Source organism: Rana temporaria, chromosome 1, assembly GCF_905171775.1.
Source record: "Rana temporaria chromosome 1, aRanTem1.1, whole genome shotgun sequence".
Classification (NCBI taxonomy): Eukaryota; Metazoa; Chordata; class Amphibia; order Anura; family Ranidae; genus Rana; species Rana temporaria.
In genome coordinates this window covers 678,716,836-678,733,897 of record NC_053489.1, presented here as the reverse complement: position 1 = coordinate 678,733,897, position 17,062 = coordinate 678,716,836, and the positions used below count along the sequence as shown (strand labels likewise).

Genomic DNA, 17,062 nt, shown 5'->3' with positions numbered 1-17,062 from the left:
CACCACAAATTGACCTTTCTTTCCATGTTGTGCGCCAATATCCTAAATTGGCTATTAAGGTCAGTGTCTTTAGAGTGGTTATTGACATTGAAAACCTCATCTAGATTCACCTGGCGGTGTTCCATATAAGAAAGTGCTTCCATGACTTACTGACTAGAAGACTTACGCCGCTCGTATTTTAGCCTAATTTAAGCGTATCTGGTTTCCAGAATACACTTAAATTTAGGACGGCGTAGATTCAGAGTTACGTCGGCGTATCTACTGATACGCCGGCGTAAAGCTATCTGAATCCAGTTAACTCACTTCAAAGGATCCCATGCTAGGATATGCAATGAAGGGAGACCAACCTGTAATCAAAACTTAATTTTCCGGGAAAAATTCAATTAAATCTCCTGCCCAAAATAGTCACCAGGATTTGCATTAAAAGGGGGCTGACTTATGTAGTAAGCCCTCCAATCAAGAGCCAAGCTATGCCAACCAATGGGGCATCAGCATGAAGGGATTTACACAGAGTCTAGGGGAGGGAAATCTCTCTTTATGGAATGACAGCCATCAGAATGGAACTGAAGGGCTAATTATGGAAAAGGTCTGTTTTACTTGTAACTGAATATGTTTGTACCAGATTGTTTTAAGGAATATACTCTGTATTCCTCCATGTAATTCTTTTACTTTAACCTTATATTTTCTGTGTATTGGATAGACTTTCAGCTACACTCCAATAAATGTTGTTATATTAACACTTTCACTTCTGATCAATATAACTCATTTAAACCACATATCTCTAAGATATTAAGTCTCAAATATATTATTCTGGTTAACAGTGCCACCTTATCTGTGCCTGTCAGTGCAGCCTCAGGAGCACCCATCAGGGATCCCCGTTGCGGGAGCCAGCGCCGAGCTATGTCGCTCCTCCCGCTCGCCGCCCCCAATGGATTTCTATGGATGTGCGGCGTCTCGTGGGGGCAGCGAGTGCGAGAAGCGCAACCTCCAGTTGCGATATCCAGCGCAATCCCATCGCGCTGGATATACAAAATCAGATGCATCTACTGTAAGGTACAGATGACTACAGTACAACTATTGGCAGTGCCGGCTAGTGTGTAATGTGAAGCACACCGCATGCACCCCCCTCCCTCCAGCAAATTGTTCAGCCCCTCCCTTGTCAGCCCCGCCCCGCCCTGTCTATATCCAATCATTAATACATATTTCCATATACAGAACCAAGGATTTCCCCATCCTGAACCTATAACCCCCCGTGTCACCTGTCCACACTACACCACACGGCCAGAATAAATTGTTGATCACCGACATTCGTTCACCATTTATTATAGAAAGAAAATAACATATATATATATATTGACAGATCAGTCCCCGGTCCCTGAACATCAGAACCAATAGAAACAAGAAGAGCACTGGCTGTATACATAGTGACAACTATTACAACCAATCACAGTGAGGGGGATAAACAATCAGATATATAGATTTTGTAATATGAAACATAGGAATGGTCATTGTGGGTATTAAAATTGTGTGTCCAGACAATTTTTCTTTCTAGTTTTGAAGGTAGTGGGGAAGGTTTGAAATTCCTGTCAGGTTTTTACCAATGAGGGCCCCAATAGAAAAATTCCCCATTACTTCCTGTCCTGTTAACATTTTACCAGACAGGAAATGATAGAAAAAACTACAATCGGGGCAATAGAAAGAAATAAAAACCTCACATGGTTCTGATCCTTCCCCCTACTCTAAGGAAAATCATTTCATTTCCATCCGAGTTGTTGTGGAAGAGTCCCTCTAACTTCCTGTCTGGTAAAACCGAATTAGCAAGACAGGAAGTGATGAGGAATCTCTCTACTAAAGCCCCACATAGCAGTACAAATCAGACAATTCTAATCCTTCCACTGAAAAATGTTTTAGCTATAGATGCCACTGTAAGGGGCAGCTCCGGGTCATTGTCCCAGTATTCATTACACTACCTTCTGTTGCATTGACTTGGAAGAGTAACCCTGGTCAGTGACACACTAGATAGTGAACTGAGGCTTAGGATGAAGATGAAGGCCCCAGAGCCTGCAGAGTTATACATAAATCCAATATGCTGGTTCTTGTCCACTACTTCTCCATTTGGCTTAGAAATTCACCAATCATATTGTCCACCCCGTGTTATCAGTCTCTGCACAGATCTCTCACATGCATTTCCCCCCAGATATCTTTAAACAACCTCTCCATATACATAACCCAACATGGAGGGGCTCAGTGAATGTGGTGGCGAAGGTGTGGAGGTGTCGGATCGGGTCACACAATTCATAAAAGGACATCTGCCCGGCCTCATAATCCAGATCCATCCTGACTCTGTTACTGGAGACAGTGCCGGGTAATCGGGTCCTATTATTTTCATGTATCACTAAGTACATATTACCTCCTCTTACCAAACCCCAGGATTTATTGGCTCCAATCAGAGACTGCTCTCCTCTCCTGTCTATACTAGGGTAACACATCCCGACTCTCCACAGATCTGCCCACCCGACAGCCACTTCCCAGGAATATCTCCCTGAGGAGAAACTCTGACTGCTCATCACCTGAGGATAATGGTGAAATCTCTCTGGCGTTTCTGGGCGATTCTGATCTGATGACCAGGATACAGTTTTCCTGTCATCTGATATACGTAGATTACTACTAGCTGTGCTTACATCCAGTAATATGTCTGTAACCACCGATGTCTGCTGTACAGCCCCAATATTTGGTCCTCCAACCTGTACATTTACCTGAGACATGATATCAGATAAACCTGTGTGCAATATATGCGAGATCCCCACCACATCCAGATCCCCTCCCTCATGGAGGAGTTTATCATGTGTATCTCTGTCCTCCTCATCTCCATCCTCAGTATCATACAAGTCATCTGTGTCTGATTCCTGTAGGACAGTCAGTGGATCCGTCATGTTACACAGCTCCTCAATGTCCCCCATCTTCCTGGCTAGCTTCTCTTTCTTTATTTCCAGCTGTTGGATCATATAAAACATGGATAGGGAGACCCGCTCTGCCCTCCCGGAGATCTCACTCTGGACTCTCTTCTCCAGGTCTTTCAAATGTCTCCTGAGGTCTCTAAAAAATGCATTAACGTGCCCCGTTTTTTGATCTGCTTTTTCTTGTACCATCCACCTGAATTCCTGCAGACTCTGGACTCTTTTCTCTGTCTCCTCTCTCTCGGCCATCAGTTTCTGCAGAACATTTCTCAGTTTCTTCTTCTTCATCTCAGAGGCCTCATCCAGAGTCTCCACCTGGTGTCCCCGATGTTCTCCATCCAGCCTGCAGGACACACAGATATAGGTTGAGTCCTCAGTGCAGTAATACTTCAGTAGTTCCTTATGGACGGAGCATTTCCTGTTCTCCAGGGAAGTGGTGGGGTCACATAAGACGTGTTCTGGTGACTTGCTGTGGACTCTCAGGTGATTGTCACACAGAGAAGCTTCACAATGCAGACAGGATTTCGCAGCAGGTACAGGTTTGTGAATACAGTAAGTACAGAAGACTCCGGACTTTTCCTGGTCTTGCTGAGCAGACCGGAAATTCTCCACTATGTTGCGGAGTGTTATGTTCCTGTGCAGTGCAGGCCACTTCTGGAACTCTTCTCTGCATTCAGGACAGGAATAACCTCCAATTTCCTCCTGTGTATACAACGCACGGCCAATACAGTCCCGGCAGAAGTTGTGCCCACATTTCAGGGTTACAGGATCTGTATAAATGTTCAGACAGATGGAACATTCCAGCTCTTTCCTCAAATCAGCAGATGCCATCCCTGACAACAAGAGAGAAAAGACATTAGACTCTGACATGCAGTAACCAATGTGACAATTTCTGTACATTCCTACCAGGGTAAGGCTGAGACTGAAGGTGGCCATAGATGGATCAACATTTGACCATTTAAACAGAGAATGGTTTAATTTTTATCCATACATCGCTGTCCTGGCTTGAGAGACATTCGTTTAATAATCAATTTTTCAAATGGGAAGATGTCAAAGCAGACAACCAATCATAGATGGTGGAGGCCTTCCATGTGCCTTAAGCCCCGTACACATGGTTTGATTGTTGGCAGGGGATTGTCTGTTGACAGGCTGTTGTCCTAAAATCTTACCGTTAGTATGCGTCTTTTGAGAATTGTTGTCCAATTTTCGGCCAACAAATATTGGATGACAGGCTAGTATATTTTCGGTGGACAACGGCTCCATGTCTGATTTTCATATGGTTACAAAATAAAATCTGTCACCCAAAATTTGAAAGTACAAACACGCATTCTCGGAATCAATACTTGGCAAACACCAAATTTGCAGAAGGGGCCCACAGGGTGGCGCTTAAGATCTGAAATTTCTCGTAGTACTTCACTACGTTAATTTTTGTGGCATGACAATTGTGTACCTTTAGTATGCAAGACAAGATCCTGGCACATGCTCTTTTGACAAAAATTAGACGCTCTGTTGGCCAACAATCATACTGTGTGTACGAGGCTTTAGCATACACAGTATGTAATGCTCATATCTGGTAGTCATAGGAATCCTTATAGGGAGAAACACAGATGATACATTGGAGGATTCCTGACAACCTTCCTATCTGGAGAAAATAAAAGGACATTAAAGCGGGAGTTCACCCGAAAAACACATTTTTAACATTAGATTGAGGCTCATTTTGTGAAGGGGAATCGGGTGTTTTTTTTAAATCGAAGCTGTACTTACCGTTTTAGAGATAGATCTTCTCCGCCGCTTCCGGGTATGGTCTTCGGGACTGGGCAGTCCTATTTGATTGACAGGCTTCCGACGGTTGCATACATAACGTCACGAGTAGCCGAAAGAAGCCGAACGTCGGTGTGGCTCTATACGGCGCCTGCACACCGACGTTCGGCTACTTTCGGAAAATCATGACGCGCTGTATGCGACCGTCGGAAGCCTGTCAATCAAATAGGAACGCCCAGTCCCGCAGCCCATACCCGGAAGCGGCGGAGAAGATCTCTCTAAAACGGTAAGTACTGCTTCGATTTAAAAAAAAAAAAAAAAACACCCGATTCCCCTTCACAAAATGAGCCTCAATCTAATGTTTAAAATTGAGTTTTCGGGTGAACCTCCACTTTAATAAGTTGTGGAAACATTATTTAGTCTATGAATACAACAATGTCATCATGTGCTTGTGATAGATTTCTGTAATAATGCCTATTTGATAAGCTGCGCTAATCTTTATATTAGAATTATTAATAATGTTTAGTATTATTTTTCATACTATTTTTGATACCTTTTTATATATAAATATATTTATGCATGTGTGAAATATATGTATCACAACGAGTGTTTATTTTCCTTGAAAAAGTTTATATTAGAAATGATATGTGCTATATGAAGCTTCCCCACCCCACTGTATTCACTCTTCCCCTGCATTCCTGATCACTTCAAGAGGAAATTGTGACTTTGCTACATCTTGTCTCCTGGCCATAAAGAAGGAATTTGTGTCCTGGACTGTTTTTCCCTTAAAAGGCAACATGCTTGTTTCCTGTGTATGGATTTCTAAATGGGCGATTTGCTGGACTACTTCTAACAGAGGACTTCGTTATCCTTGAGCCTTTTTCTGGACACGCCCCTTTCCAGCCCACCTCACTGCACCCTTGCAGTTCTGTTTGAGAGACCCCTATCATTTATGATGGAACAAAGACCTTGCCATGTGGATTAACATAATGGGAGGGTAAATGGGTGGAGTAAAGGGTTATTGGGAGGGATTGATGGGTGTGTATTCTGTGACGTCATGAGGTGAATAAAGCTAAGGATGAGAAGATTGCCAGAAGCACTCTGCTCACGTTTTACCTACTACATCTGTGTGTGTGTGTCTGCTTTTTGCTACAGCTCCAGCCCCCAGAAGCTGAGTGAGTGTGTGTTCGTTTGTCTTTGCTTATTTCCACAGATTATACCAGTGAATCATTGCAAATCTAAATCATGCTTAATCCACCCAAGAGCTGCTGGCTTCTGTTGGGGAATTGAAAAGGTTTCTAGACATTGGCAAAGTGGTCACTACATTCACCAGTTAAGTCAGAGAATCTTCTTGGATTTATGAGACCAAGGTGATGGCGCCAGCTGGCTGGAATGTAGAATTGTTTCTAATAGATAGTTTATAGTTTGATTTAATTGTAATGATAATGTAATGTGTATTACCTTTTATATATGTGTATATTATCTCTGATTTTAGAAGATGGCTGTGGATTGATGTCAGTTTTACAAAAGCAATTTTTTTTGTTAAATAGTAAAAAAAAAAAAAGAAAAAGAAGGATAGGGGGCATGACATGCTGTGGACCAGGATGGCTGCCTGAAGTCAGAGCTCTGCTCCACGACCAGGATTACTGCAACGATCGGCAACCTTCCTTCCCTATCGCACTATCCGCGTGGTTAAGGATAGAGGACATGTCCTGGGGCATGTCCAGGAGATGGAACAAGCCGCCTGCACTGCGCTACCTGACAAATTATTATCCTTTCACCACGGCCATGCAGACAGCCCAAGATGGCGCTGGCTCAGGAGACTCACACCATGCGGACACCTGTGAGTGTCCAGGGACCACTACCACGCTCGGCAGACACCTCCAGCAGCAATAACAGGGACAGCACGGACACCCTACCACCTCCGAGTGATTCTCTAAATGTACAACAAATGGACAGAGGTAAGAGATTGGCAACCTCCCCTGCTAATTCCCCCATGCAAAGAGCCCCAGGCTAAGAAACACCTTTTGGTCGGAAGTGATTGCAGGCGCACACACAACATAGAACAAGCTCCCTCCTTAGCCTCTGTCCCTGTCACAGATAACCCAGTTTCTGAGGCAATGCTTAAATCCATGCTGCTAACTTTGCAAAAAGACCTGCATAGAGAGCTACAAATCTCTATGTCTCAGATGCATGACAGAATAGACTGCCTTGAGGAAAGAGCAGATTCTATGGACGAAAACATGCAGGATTACTCTAAAGTCCACAATGAGCTATTAGATGTGCATAAACTGAGGAAATTCACCACATAAAAATGAAATTGGCAGATTTAGAAGATCGCTCCAGGCGTAATATAAAGTTTAGAGGAATTCCAGAATTGATAAAATCAAATGAAATAACTCCCTACTTGCAGCAACGAATATCAACATTGCTCCCACGCCTCAACACCCGTGATATTCTGATTGACTGGGCTCATAGGATCTCAAGCCATCACATTTGCCAGACAACATCCCAAGAGATATTCTGACCTGGATACACTTCTTTCACATTAAGGAGCAAATCCTCCACTGCCAGGGCCTCAAAACCACTCCCAGCTCATATGCCAATATGAAGTTGTTCAATGACCTCTCTCCAGCCACAATGGAAATGCGCACAGAGCCTTAACACCTATCACTTCTATTCTCCAGCAAAAGAAAATAGTCTAGATGGGGCTTCCCAACAAAATTGCTGGTTACATACCAACAACAAATTGTTCCCATCCTCACACCTAAGGATGGATACAAGAAGCTTACAAAACTGGGGTTTCCTCCACATTGCTTCCAGAGACACTGGTCAAAGCAACACCCCTTTCAGATCATCCCACAGTAAACCGGTACCCAACCCGGAATGAGTCGACTAAATCACAACCACACCCAGTCCTCTCATCTTATACCCAGCATGGACGGTACTTACTTTTTTTCCCCTCCCTTTCCACCCCCGAGGTCATAGTATACTATTTGTTGTTTATGGTTTACACAAGCACTGTTTACAGCTCTTTTTATAGTTAACGTATTGTGTTCTAAATACTATACTATATACTGTGTATACTTTTCTATTGCATAACCAGCCTTTCTCTTTGTATTGTACCCGTTTGATATAACCAGATGGTATAGTCTCTCTCCTTTTGCCTACTACCCCACACACAAACTGCCATTATGGCCCTTACACTCACTTTTATAAATGCCAAAGTCCTACACTCCCCTTTGGAATGAAGCCTTGGCTCACCACACTGGGGTTATCTGTGTGCAGGAGACCCACTTCTCAAAGCTTAAACCACCTGCCTGCACTCACAAACACTACCCTCATTGTTTTTTTTGCGAATGCTCCAAGAAAACAAAGGGGTGTAATGATTGCCATAATATTGCCACAATTAACAACCGCCCCCTCATTATAGTAAATGTATACACCCAACACGGCACAGAAAAAGTTCTACACAACCCTCATTTCTAAACTGGCCCACTATAGATCCTCACCCTTAATCATATGCAGAGATTTGAATGACATTATTGACCCCTCACTAGACACATCTAAGAAGACCTCTACAACTTATGGAGGTGCTTGTTACAAAACTGTCCGCATTGTTTATGATTTTATGTCAAACTTGTCAATTCTGTTAAAGTATTTCACAGTGCTTACACGATTTGGGAAGAGACTATACCTTCTTTTCTACCCTACACCAATCTTACTCACTGATTGATCTAATTATCACAGATAAACACATGTTACAGTCCATAACTGACTCAAATATAGAAACAATATCATGATTCGATCATGCACCAGTCACCATCAAATTGTCCCCACTTTACCACTCACCCAGACACTATCTGGAGATTAAATACCTCCCTTCTCAACAATCCTTTATTTAAATCACAAATACAATCTGAGATTTCATTGTTTAGGAAGTAATTTGCAAACTTCAAAATAAAGCTGGTCTACGAGGTCTCTTTATAAAACTAGGGGCGCACTTAAAAAAATTCAGTCTTCCATCGCAGAGTCCCTGTTAAAACAAATTTGCACTACATTAAATGCCTCAGATTACAATCTTACTCCTCAGCCAACAAACCAGGTGCTTTTATGGATAAACAGTTCAAAAGACAACGCTCCAACAAAAAAAAATCTCATTCCTCACAAACTCTCAAGGCAAACGTATAACCAACCCACTTGATATTGCGAATGAGTTTAGTAATTTTTACTCCAAACTCTATAATCTTACAGAAACAGACCCTTCCCCCCCCCCCCCCAATCAAAAAGACACTGCAAGTTTTTTTTTTTATCATCTTTTTGCCTTCATTCAATTTCCCCTGTGCAACTTGACCTTCTTTCTGCGCCTTTCTCATCAGAGGAGATTCATAAGCTCACTAAGCAGCTCCCCCTACACAAAGCCCTGGGCCTCGATGCCCTTCCCAATGAATATAATAAACGATTTGCCGAGCTTCGTGTCCCTTATTTGTGGAATACCTAAAACCAATTTGCATCCACAAGCAACATCCCCAAAGAATCCCTTGAGGCACTAGTAGTCACTATCCCAAAACCAGGGAAAAAAAATAAAAAATACACTGGAAAACCTTGCCAACTACCGCCCAATTTCACTCAACATGGACACAAAAATCGTATGCTAAACTCTTAGCTCAACGTCTTTCAACAGTCATTCCAAAACGTATCCACCCAGACCAGATAGGCTTTGTCCCAGGCAGACAGGCATCAGATGGTACCAGACACTTTATTGATCTTATAAAATGGGCCAAAACGAATCAAACACCTTTTCTCTTCCTTTCACTGGATGCAGAGAAGGCGTTCGATGGAGTCCACTGACCATGTATGGAAGAAGTTCTCGGCAAATTTGGGATATCAGGAACATTCCTGTCAGCTATATTAGGCCTTTACAACCATCCAAGTGCACACGTCTGGACCTCGTGCATTATATCAAGACCCTTTAAAATCACCAACGGCATGAGACAGGGATGCCGGTTATCTCCCCTGATATTTGCCATGATAATGGAACCACTCACACAATCCATAAGATCTGACCCAGAAATTTCAGGAATCAAAATGAGAAGTGCACCCCTGTTCTAAAGCACGCAAACCGTAACAACCCCTAGATGCTAATAAAAACTGGCCCCACCATTACCTTTACAGCTTGGACAAGCTACTTACTCGCCCTGATTAAGTTGCTCTACCAGGACTAACCCTACAATCCTCACAAAGAACTTATGCAGTACTTTCTAAATCTCACCTAGTTAATTAACATAGTTGGATCTCTAGTTGTGATATACAAGGTCAATATAGGGTCTCATACCCTCTCTCTATATTCAATTGTTTAATATCGTTATGATATTTCAACCGATTAAAGCGGAGGTTCACCGAAACATGTATACAAGACCAAATTTTTCATACTACCAGCATGTACAGTCGGCTTTTTTTTTTTTTTTAGGCTGTACATACCTTATAATCTATATTTGCAATCCGGCTTCTTCTCCCGCGGCAGTAGGCATTTCCAAGCTGAGCCGCAATGTAATCTGGGAGTTCGCCCAGATGATTGATGTCTATCAGAATATGTTCCCCCCCCCCTGGCGGATAAGGCCCCGCCCCCCGCATTGCGTAGGAGCGTCACGGAGTTTCCGAAAGGAGCCGAACAGGTAAAGCTGTGAGTCGGCTCTATTCGGCGCCGTATAGAGCAATGCGGGGGGCGGGGTCTTATCTGCCGGGGGGAACATTTTCTGATAGACATCAACCATCTGGGCGAACGCCCAGATTACATTGCGGCTCAGCTTGGAAACGCCTACTGCCGCGGGAGAAGTACCCGGAAGCCGGATTGCAAATATAGATTATAAGGTATGTACAGCCAAAAAAAAAAAAAAAAAGTGCCGACTGTATAAAGAATTTGGTCTTATATAAATGTTATTTGGATGAACCTCCGCTTTAACAATATGTTGAAGTTTAGTAACCTTTTGTATCTAAATCAAGCCAGGGTATGTCGAATTGGCAAGTTTTTTTAAATATTAAACTTTTACTCTGGTTAGATTGCCCTTTTAACCACTTCCTTACTGGGCACTTAAACCCCCTTCCTGCCCAGAGGACTTTTTGCGATTCGGCACTGCGTCGCTTTAACTGACAATTGCGCGGTCGTGCGTCGTGGCTCCCAAACAAAATTGTCGTCCTTTTTTTCCCCCACAAATAAAGCTTTCTTTTGGTGGTATTTGATCACCTCTGCGGTTTTTATTTTTTGCGCTATAAACAAAAAATAGAGCGACAATTTTGAAAAAAAAATATAATTTTACTTGTTGCTATAATAAATAGCTCAATTTTTTTTGTAATTATTTTTTTTTATCCTCAGTCTAGGCCGATGCGATTTTTTTTTTTACAAAAAATATGTAGAATACGTAATAAGCGACTGGTTTGCGCAAAAGTTATAGCGCCTACAAAATAAGGGACATAATTATTTATTTTTTTACTAGTAATGGCGGCGATCTGCGATTTTTATTGCGACTGCGACATTATGGCGGACACATCAGACACTTGACACATTTTTGGCACCATTCACATTTAGGCTTCATTTCCACTGGCGTTTTTACAGCCACTGTTGTTAGGCTTTTTTACAGCTTAAAAACGCCTGTCCATGTTTATTTTGTAAAAAAAAAAAAAAAAAAAAAAAAAAAATTTTTTTTTGTGAGCTGCAGCTTTAAAAATGCCGCGGTCGCGTTTTTGAGCGTTTTTGCGCGTTTTTGAGCGTCTGGCGTTTTTACAGCTCTACTCTGGAGCTTCAGAACGCCCTGGTCCCGCGTTTTTTTTACAGCTCAAAAACGTCTATGCCACTTGCAGCTCAAAAACGCCTATGTGGGAATGAAGCCATAGAATAACATGGACAGGCGTTTTTAAGCTGTAAAAAACGCTCAGAAACGTGGCTGTAAAAACGCCAGTGGAAATGAGGCCTTATACTGCGATCAGTGCTATAAATATGCACCACTTACTGTATAAATGTTAAAAAGTGGGAGTTGCGCTAAAAATAATAATAAATGAGTGACCATATATAAATAAAAATGAAAAAAAGCGCTGAGCCAGAGTCAGCTCAATCAAAAACCAAAATGTAGAATATAAAATCTCAATGTGTGTTCATAAACAAATCAATAAAAAATATATATTATATAATTGAAGAAAGTCCCCAAAAAAAGTAGGAAGTGAATCCAAATCTGTGGTTTAAAGTTGGGACAATATCCAAGTGAAAGAATTCAGGCTTGACCCTTACCAGAAGTATAGATCCCAGGGGATCAAGAAGAGCCATCCATACTGTAGCCACAAATATGTGGAGCGGTCCTATGTGGAACGGTACAGGGGTTCCTACTTCCGTAGACTCAGCCCAGTGAAAAATAAAGGGAAAAAAAGAAAAACAAAAATAGTGCAAAAACGGATGATAAGCAGACACAGACTAACTCCCAGTGGCTAAAGTTGACAGACACTGTGCAGTAAAGCTGGGGTCCCACCACCAAACGAACACACTGACCCTTACCAAAGATAAGCGACCCTCAAAGGATCAGTTTTGCATGTCAGTGTGTAACGATCTACAGCAGGAAGACGCTTGTCAGGCAGGTCATTTTGATCCAGAGGTCAGGTAACCAGGAACCATGAAAGATATGCAAACTCTCATAGTGAAATACCATCAAGGTTTAATTAATAAAAAAAAGTAGAGCACTTACAGTTAAAAAGATTCAATGCAGCAGAGATAAAATGTAGCCGGCCGGCAAACAAACAAACGAGGCACGTCCTCTGTACGCGATGACGTCAGCACGCCAACCTCCCTGTACAGAGGACGTGCCTCGTTTGTTTGTTTGCCGGCCGGCTACATTTTATCTCTGCTGCATTGAATCTTTTTAACTGTAAGTGCTCTACTTTTTTTTATTAATTAAACCTTGATGGTATTTCACTATGAGAGTTTGCATATCTTTCATGGTTCCTGGTTACCTGACCTCTGGATCAAAATGACCTGCCTGACAAGCGTCTTCCTGCTGTAGATCGTTACACACTGACATGCAAAACTGATCCTTTGAGGGTCGCTTATCTTTGGTAAGGGTCAGTGTGTTCGTTTGGTGGTGGGACCCCAGCTTTACTGCACAGTGTCTGTCAACTTTAGCCACTGGGAGTTAGTCTGTGTCTGCTTATCATCCGTTTTTGCACTATTTTTGTTTTTCTTTTTTTCCCTTTATTTTTCACTGGGCTGAGTCTACGGAAGTAGGAACCCCTGTACCGTTCCACATAGGACCGCTCCACATATTTGTGGCTACAGTATGGATGGCTCTTCTTGATCCCCTGGGATCTATACTTCTGGTAAGGGTCAAGCCTGAATTCTTTCACTTGGATATTGTCCCAACTTTAAACCACAGATTTGGATTCACTTCCTACTTTTTTTGGGGACTTTCTTCAATTATATAATATATATTTTTTATTGATTTTTTTATGAACACACATTGAGATTTTATATTCTACATTTTGGTTTTTGATTGAGTTGACTCTGGCTCAGCGCTTTTTTTCATTTTTATTTATATATGGTCACTCATTTATTATTATTTTTAGCGCAACTCCCACTTTTTAACTATTGATTTATATGCTGTATAACATTTTGAGTCTGCTGCTTTTTTAAGTTTCTTTTTGGTATGCGCATTTTTTCACTTTTTATATTACTGTATAAATGTGACTGGCAGGGAAGGGGTTAACACCAGGGGGTGAGGAAGGGGGTAAATGTATTCCCTATATAGTGTTTTAACTGTGGGGGAAGGGGGGTGACTGGGGGAGGTGACCGATCTGTGTCCCTATGTACAAGGGACACAGATCCGTCTCCTCTCTCCCTGACAGCGCCGCTGTCTGTGAGAGCCGGTGACTTGTCCTCAATGTTCCCCTATGGGGGAAGTTCCACAACCGACTGCGCAGTCTCCGGGCATGCGCAGTAACAGGCTACGGGCAGGCTACGGAAATAGCCGAACAAAACAGCTGATCGTCAGCTGTGGAACACGGAATCGCCAGCTACCTGTAGCTGCTGAGACAGGAAACCCGGCTTGTGGAGCGTACCAAAAGTCAGCAGGGGACGACGGAAAGCTTCACTGCGCCACACCGTCAGTTTCATAACATTTCCTCCAGACATGTATATTTATTACATCCTTTAAATTGTGTTTCTGTGTAAATGGATCGCAATCTGGCCGGTGCAGCACGTCGGGTTTAAAACGGATCGTAGAGGGGGGGGGCTGTGTGCGGCTCTATGGGGCTGACAGAGCAGGAGGAGCTCACTCACTCACAATAGAGCGGCCCATCCAGGGCACCAGTCAGCGAGCACCCGGGCGGGGGAGGCCTCAGGGAGGGAGGAGGAGAAGATGACCATCGCCGAGACCATCAGCTGTTAAGTGGAACAAATACCATAGCTGGAACAAGCTCGGCAGATCACCGGCAATGAGAAATGATCTCATATGTAAACATATGAGATCATCTCTCATGGGCCGCACAGATCGCCTAGCAAACAGCCACTCCGATTGGCCGTTCACGGCGATCTGTGATTGGCTGTGTCCAAGGGAGCGCGCAAGGGGCAGACGTGAAAACACGGCGACCCAGAGAAGTAGAACCACCCTGCGGCCGTATATAGTTGTACGGCCGCCGGGAAGTGCAGTGTTTGCCATTAAAATTGAGACTTGAGTGCATTTTAACCACTTACCCCCCGGACCATATTGCTGCCCAAAGACCAGAGTACTTTTTGCGATTCGGGACTGCGTCGCTTTAACAGACAATTGCGCGGTCGTGCGACGTGGCTCCCAAACAAAATTGGCGTCCTTTTTTTCCCCGCAAATAGAGCTTACTTTTGGTGGTATTTAATCACCTCTGCGGTTTTTAGTTTTTGCGCTATAAACAAAAATATAGAGCCAATTTTGAAAAAAATGAATATTTTTTACATTTTGCTATAATAAATATCCCCCAAAAATATATAAAAAAAAATTTTTTTCCTCAGTTTAGGCCGATACGTTTTCTTCTACATATTTTTCGTAAAAAAAAAAAAAAATCGCAATAAGCGTTTATTGATTGGTTTGCGCAAAAGTTATAGCGTTTACAAAATAGGGGGTATTTTTATGTCATTTTTATTATATTTTTTTTTACTAGTAATGGCGGCGATCAGCGATTTTTTTTCGGTATTGCGACATTATGGCGGACACTTTTGACACATTTTTGGGACCATTGGCATTTTTATAGCGATCAGTGCTATAAAAATGCATTGGATTACTATAAAAATGCCACTGGCAGTGAAGGGGTTAACACTAGGGGGCAGGGAAGGGGTTAAGTATGCCTGGGTGTGTTCTTACTGTGGGGGGGGTGGCCTCACTAGGGGAAACACTGATCCTCTGTTCATACATTGTATGAACCGAAGATCAGCATTTCCCCTGCTGACAGGACCGGGAGCTGTGTGTTTACACACACAGCTCCCGGTCCCCGCTCTGTAACGAGCGATCGCGTGTGCCCGGCGGCGATCGCGCCCGCACGGGAGTCGGGGGCGCGCGTGCGCGCCCCTAGTGGCGGCTGGGAGAGAGGACGTCATATTACGTGCTCTCGCCCAGCAGAGCCACCTTGTGGACGTATAATGACGGTGCGCGGTCGGCAAGTGGTTAAGCTTGGTTTATATTGTATTGAGGTTAATTTCCCTTACATATTATTCAATGAATGGCACAAGTCTCATTTTAATTAATCATTTATCTGGAGTGTGTCTAGCACTGTATCTTCCAATGAACGTCTCTCTATAGTTTAGCTAGATCAGCTCTTCCTAATTTACTGGCAGGTGATTGTGCTAGCTGCAGTATTCTCACGTGGTGTACTGCCTGTGTCCTCTGCAGTGTGCACCTAAAGCTACGTGGTGTGTGTACTGTCTGTGTCTGTGCTATTTTTCTCAGTGATTTTCATCCATATTGCAGGGACCAGACATTACATTAAAGCCGCAAGCAATTTTAAATTACTTTTTTCTTATAGTAATCCCATTTTGTGCAGGGACAGTTCTAAACACGTGCCACTCACAGGCATACTATAGACACCCAGCAGGTACAATATTTAAAAGGAATTTTTCAATTTTCTATTTTTTTATTTATTTAAGCATCATTAAAATCGCTGCTCCAGAAAAAACGACTGTTTTAAAACTTTTTTTCCATCGATACATGTTCCCTGGGGCAAGACCCAGGTTCTCAAAGACGTTTTACGACAATAACTTGCATATTAGGCTTTAAAATGAGCACTTTTGAATTTGAACGTTCGAGTCCTGTAGACGTCAATGGGGTTCTAAATGTTTGTGCGAACGGTCGGTCTGTTCGAAGGTTCTGGTGCGAATCGAACGGGGGGGGGGGGTGTTCGGCTTATTCCTAGTCCTAACTAGTGATGGGCTTGAATGTGTTCAGATCAAACCCACCAGGAAGCCATTACTGCACACCGCGAACCATAGCCAGTGAGGCAGTTGCCAACTGGCAGCTGCACATACACACGCTGTCTATGGTTAGCGGTATGCAGCGCAGGCTTCATGGTGGGTTTAATATGAACATGCCCCAGCTCATTGCCAGTCCTAACTAACAAGCTGACCAAGTCTACTGACTGTACAGTTTTTACCAACCTTTATCTCTAACAGAGAAGATCTGGATCCTCCTCAGGCTGCAGACCACTGACTGGGTGTCCCAGGTCAGACTAACTTGAAAGAAGAGGTGAAAAACCTGGAGGAGACAGAGGACCAGATGTCTCAAAAAGGTGCTTGGGAGATACATAAATCCTAAACAAGACTTTTCCAGGATGTCTGCTACTATATATACATGCACACAGACATATACCTCGAGAAATAATCGACAATAGATGGTGAATAGAAGGCATCCTAGTCCTGACGTTTGCACTTGATGTTCTAGTGTACCGTATTTGCCGGTGTATAAGACGACTGGGCGTATAAGACGACCCCCTAATTTTCCAGCTAAAATGTTGGTTTTGGGATATACTCACCATATAAGACGACCCCTTTCCTACTAGTCATGCCTCACCTCACTGCGCCATTACATGCCTCGCTGTGCACCACTACATGCCTCGCTGTGCACCACTACAAGCCTCGCTGTGCACCACTACATGCCTCGCTGTGCACCACTACATGCCTCGCTGTGCACCACTACATGCCTCAGTGTGTCACTGCTCACCTTATCCGTGACATGCAGACCGCGGCCGTCCTATTTTCAAAAGCCGCGCCTCCTCTTTCTGCTGTTCCGTGATAGGCGCAACACTCAGCTTCCCAGGAGACACTGTGATCTGTGTTCCGCCTATCA

The 17,062-nt window shown here is 43.2% G+C and overlaps 1 protein-coding gene across 1 annotated transcript; it reads right to left on the bottom strand.

Moving 5' to 3' along the window:
* Window positions 1–1,910: 1,910 nt before the first annotated feature.
* Window positions 1,911–16,471, bottom strand: LOC120924658 (E3 ubiquitin-protein ligase TRIM39-like). Its single transcript, XM_040335657.1, has 2 exons — window positions 16,375–16,471; window positions 1,911–3,790 (listed from the first exon to the last, which is right to left on the bottom strand). The coding sequence occupies exon 2, from the start codon at window positions 3,786–3,788 to the stop codon at window positions 2,178–2,180; it is 1,611 nt and encodes a 536-aa protein (XP_040191591.1). The 5' UTR covers window positions 3,789–3,790; window positions 16,375–16,471; the 3' UTR covers window positions 1,911–2,177.
* Window positions 16,472–17,062: the final 591 nt, after the last annotated feature.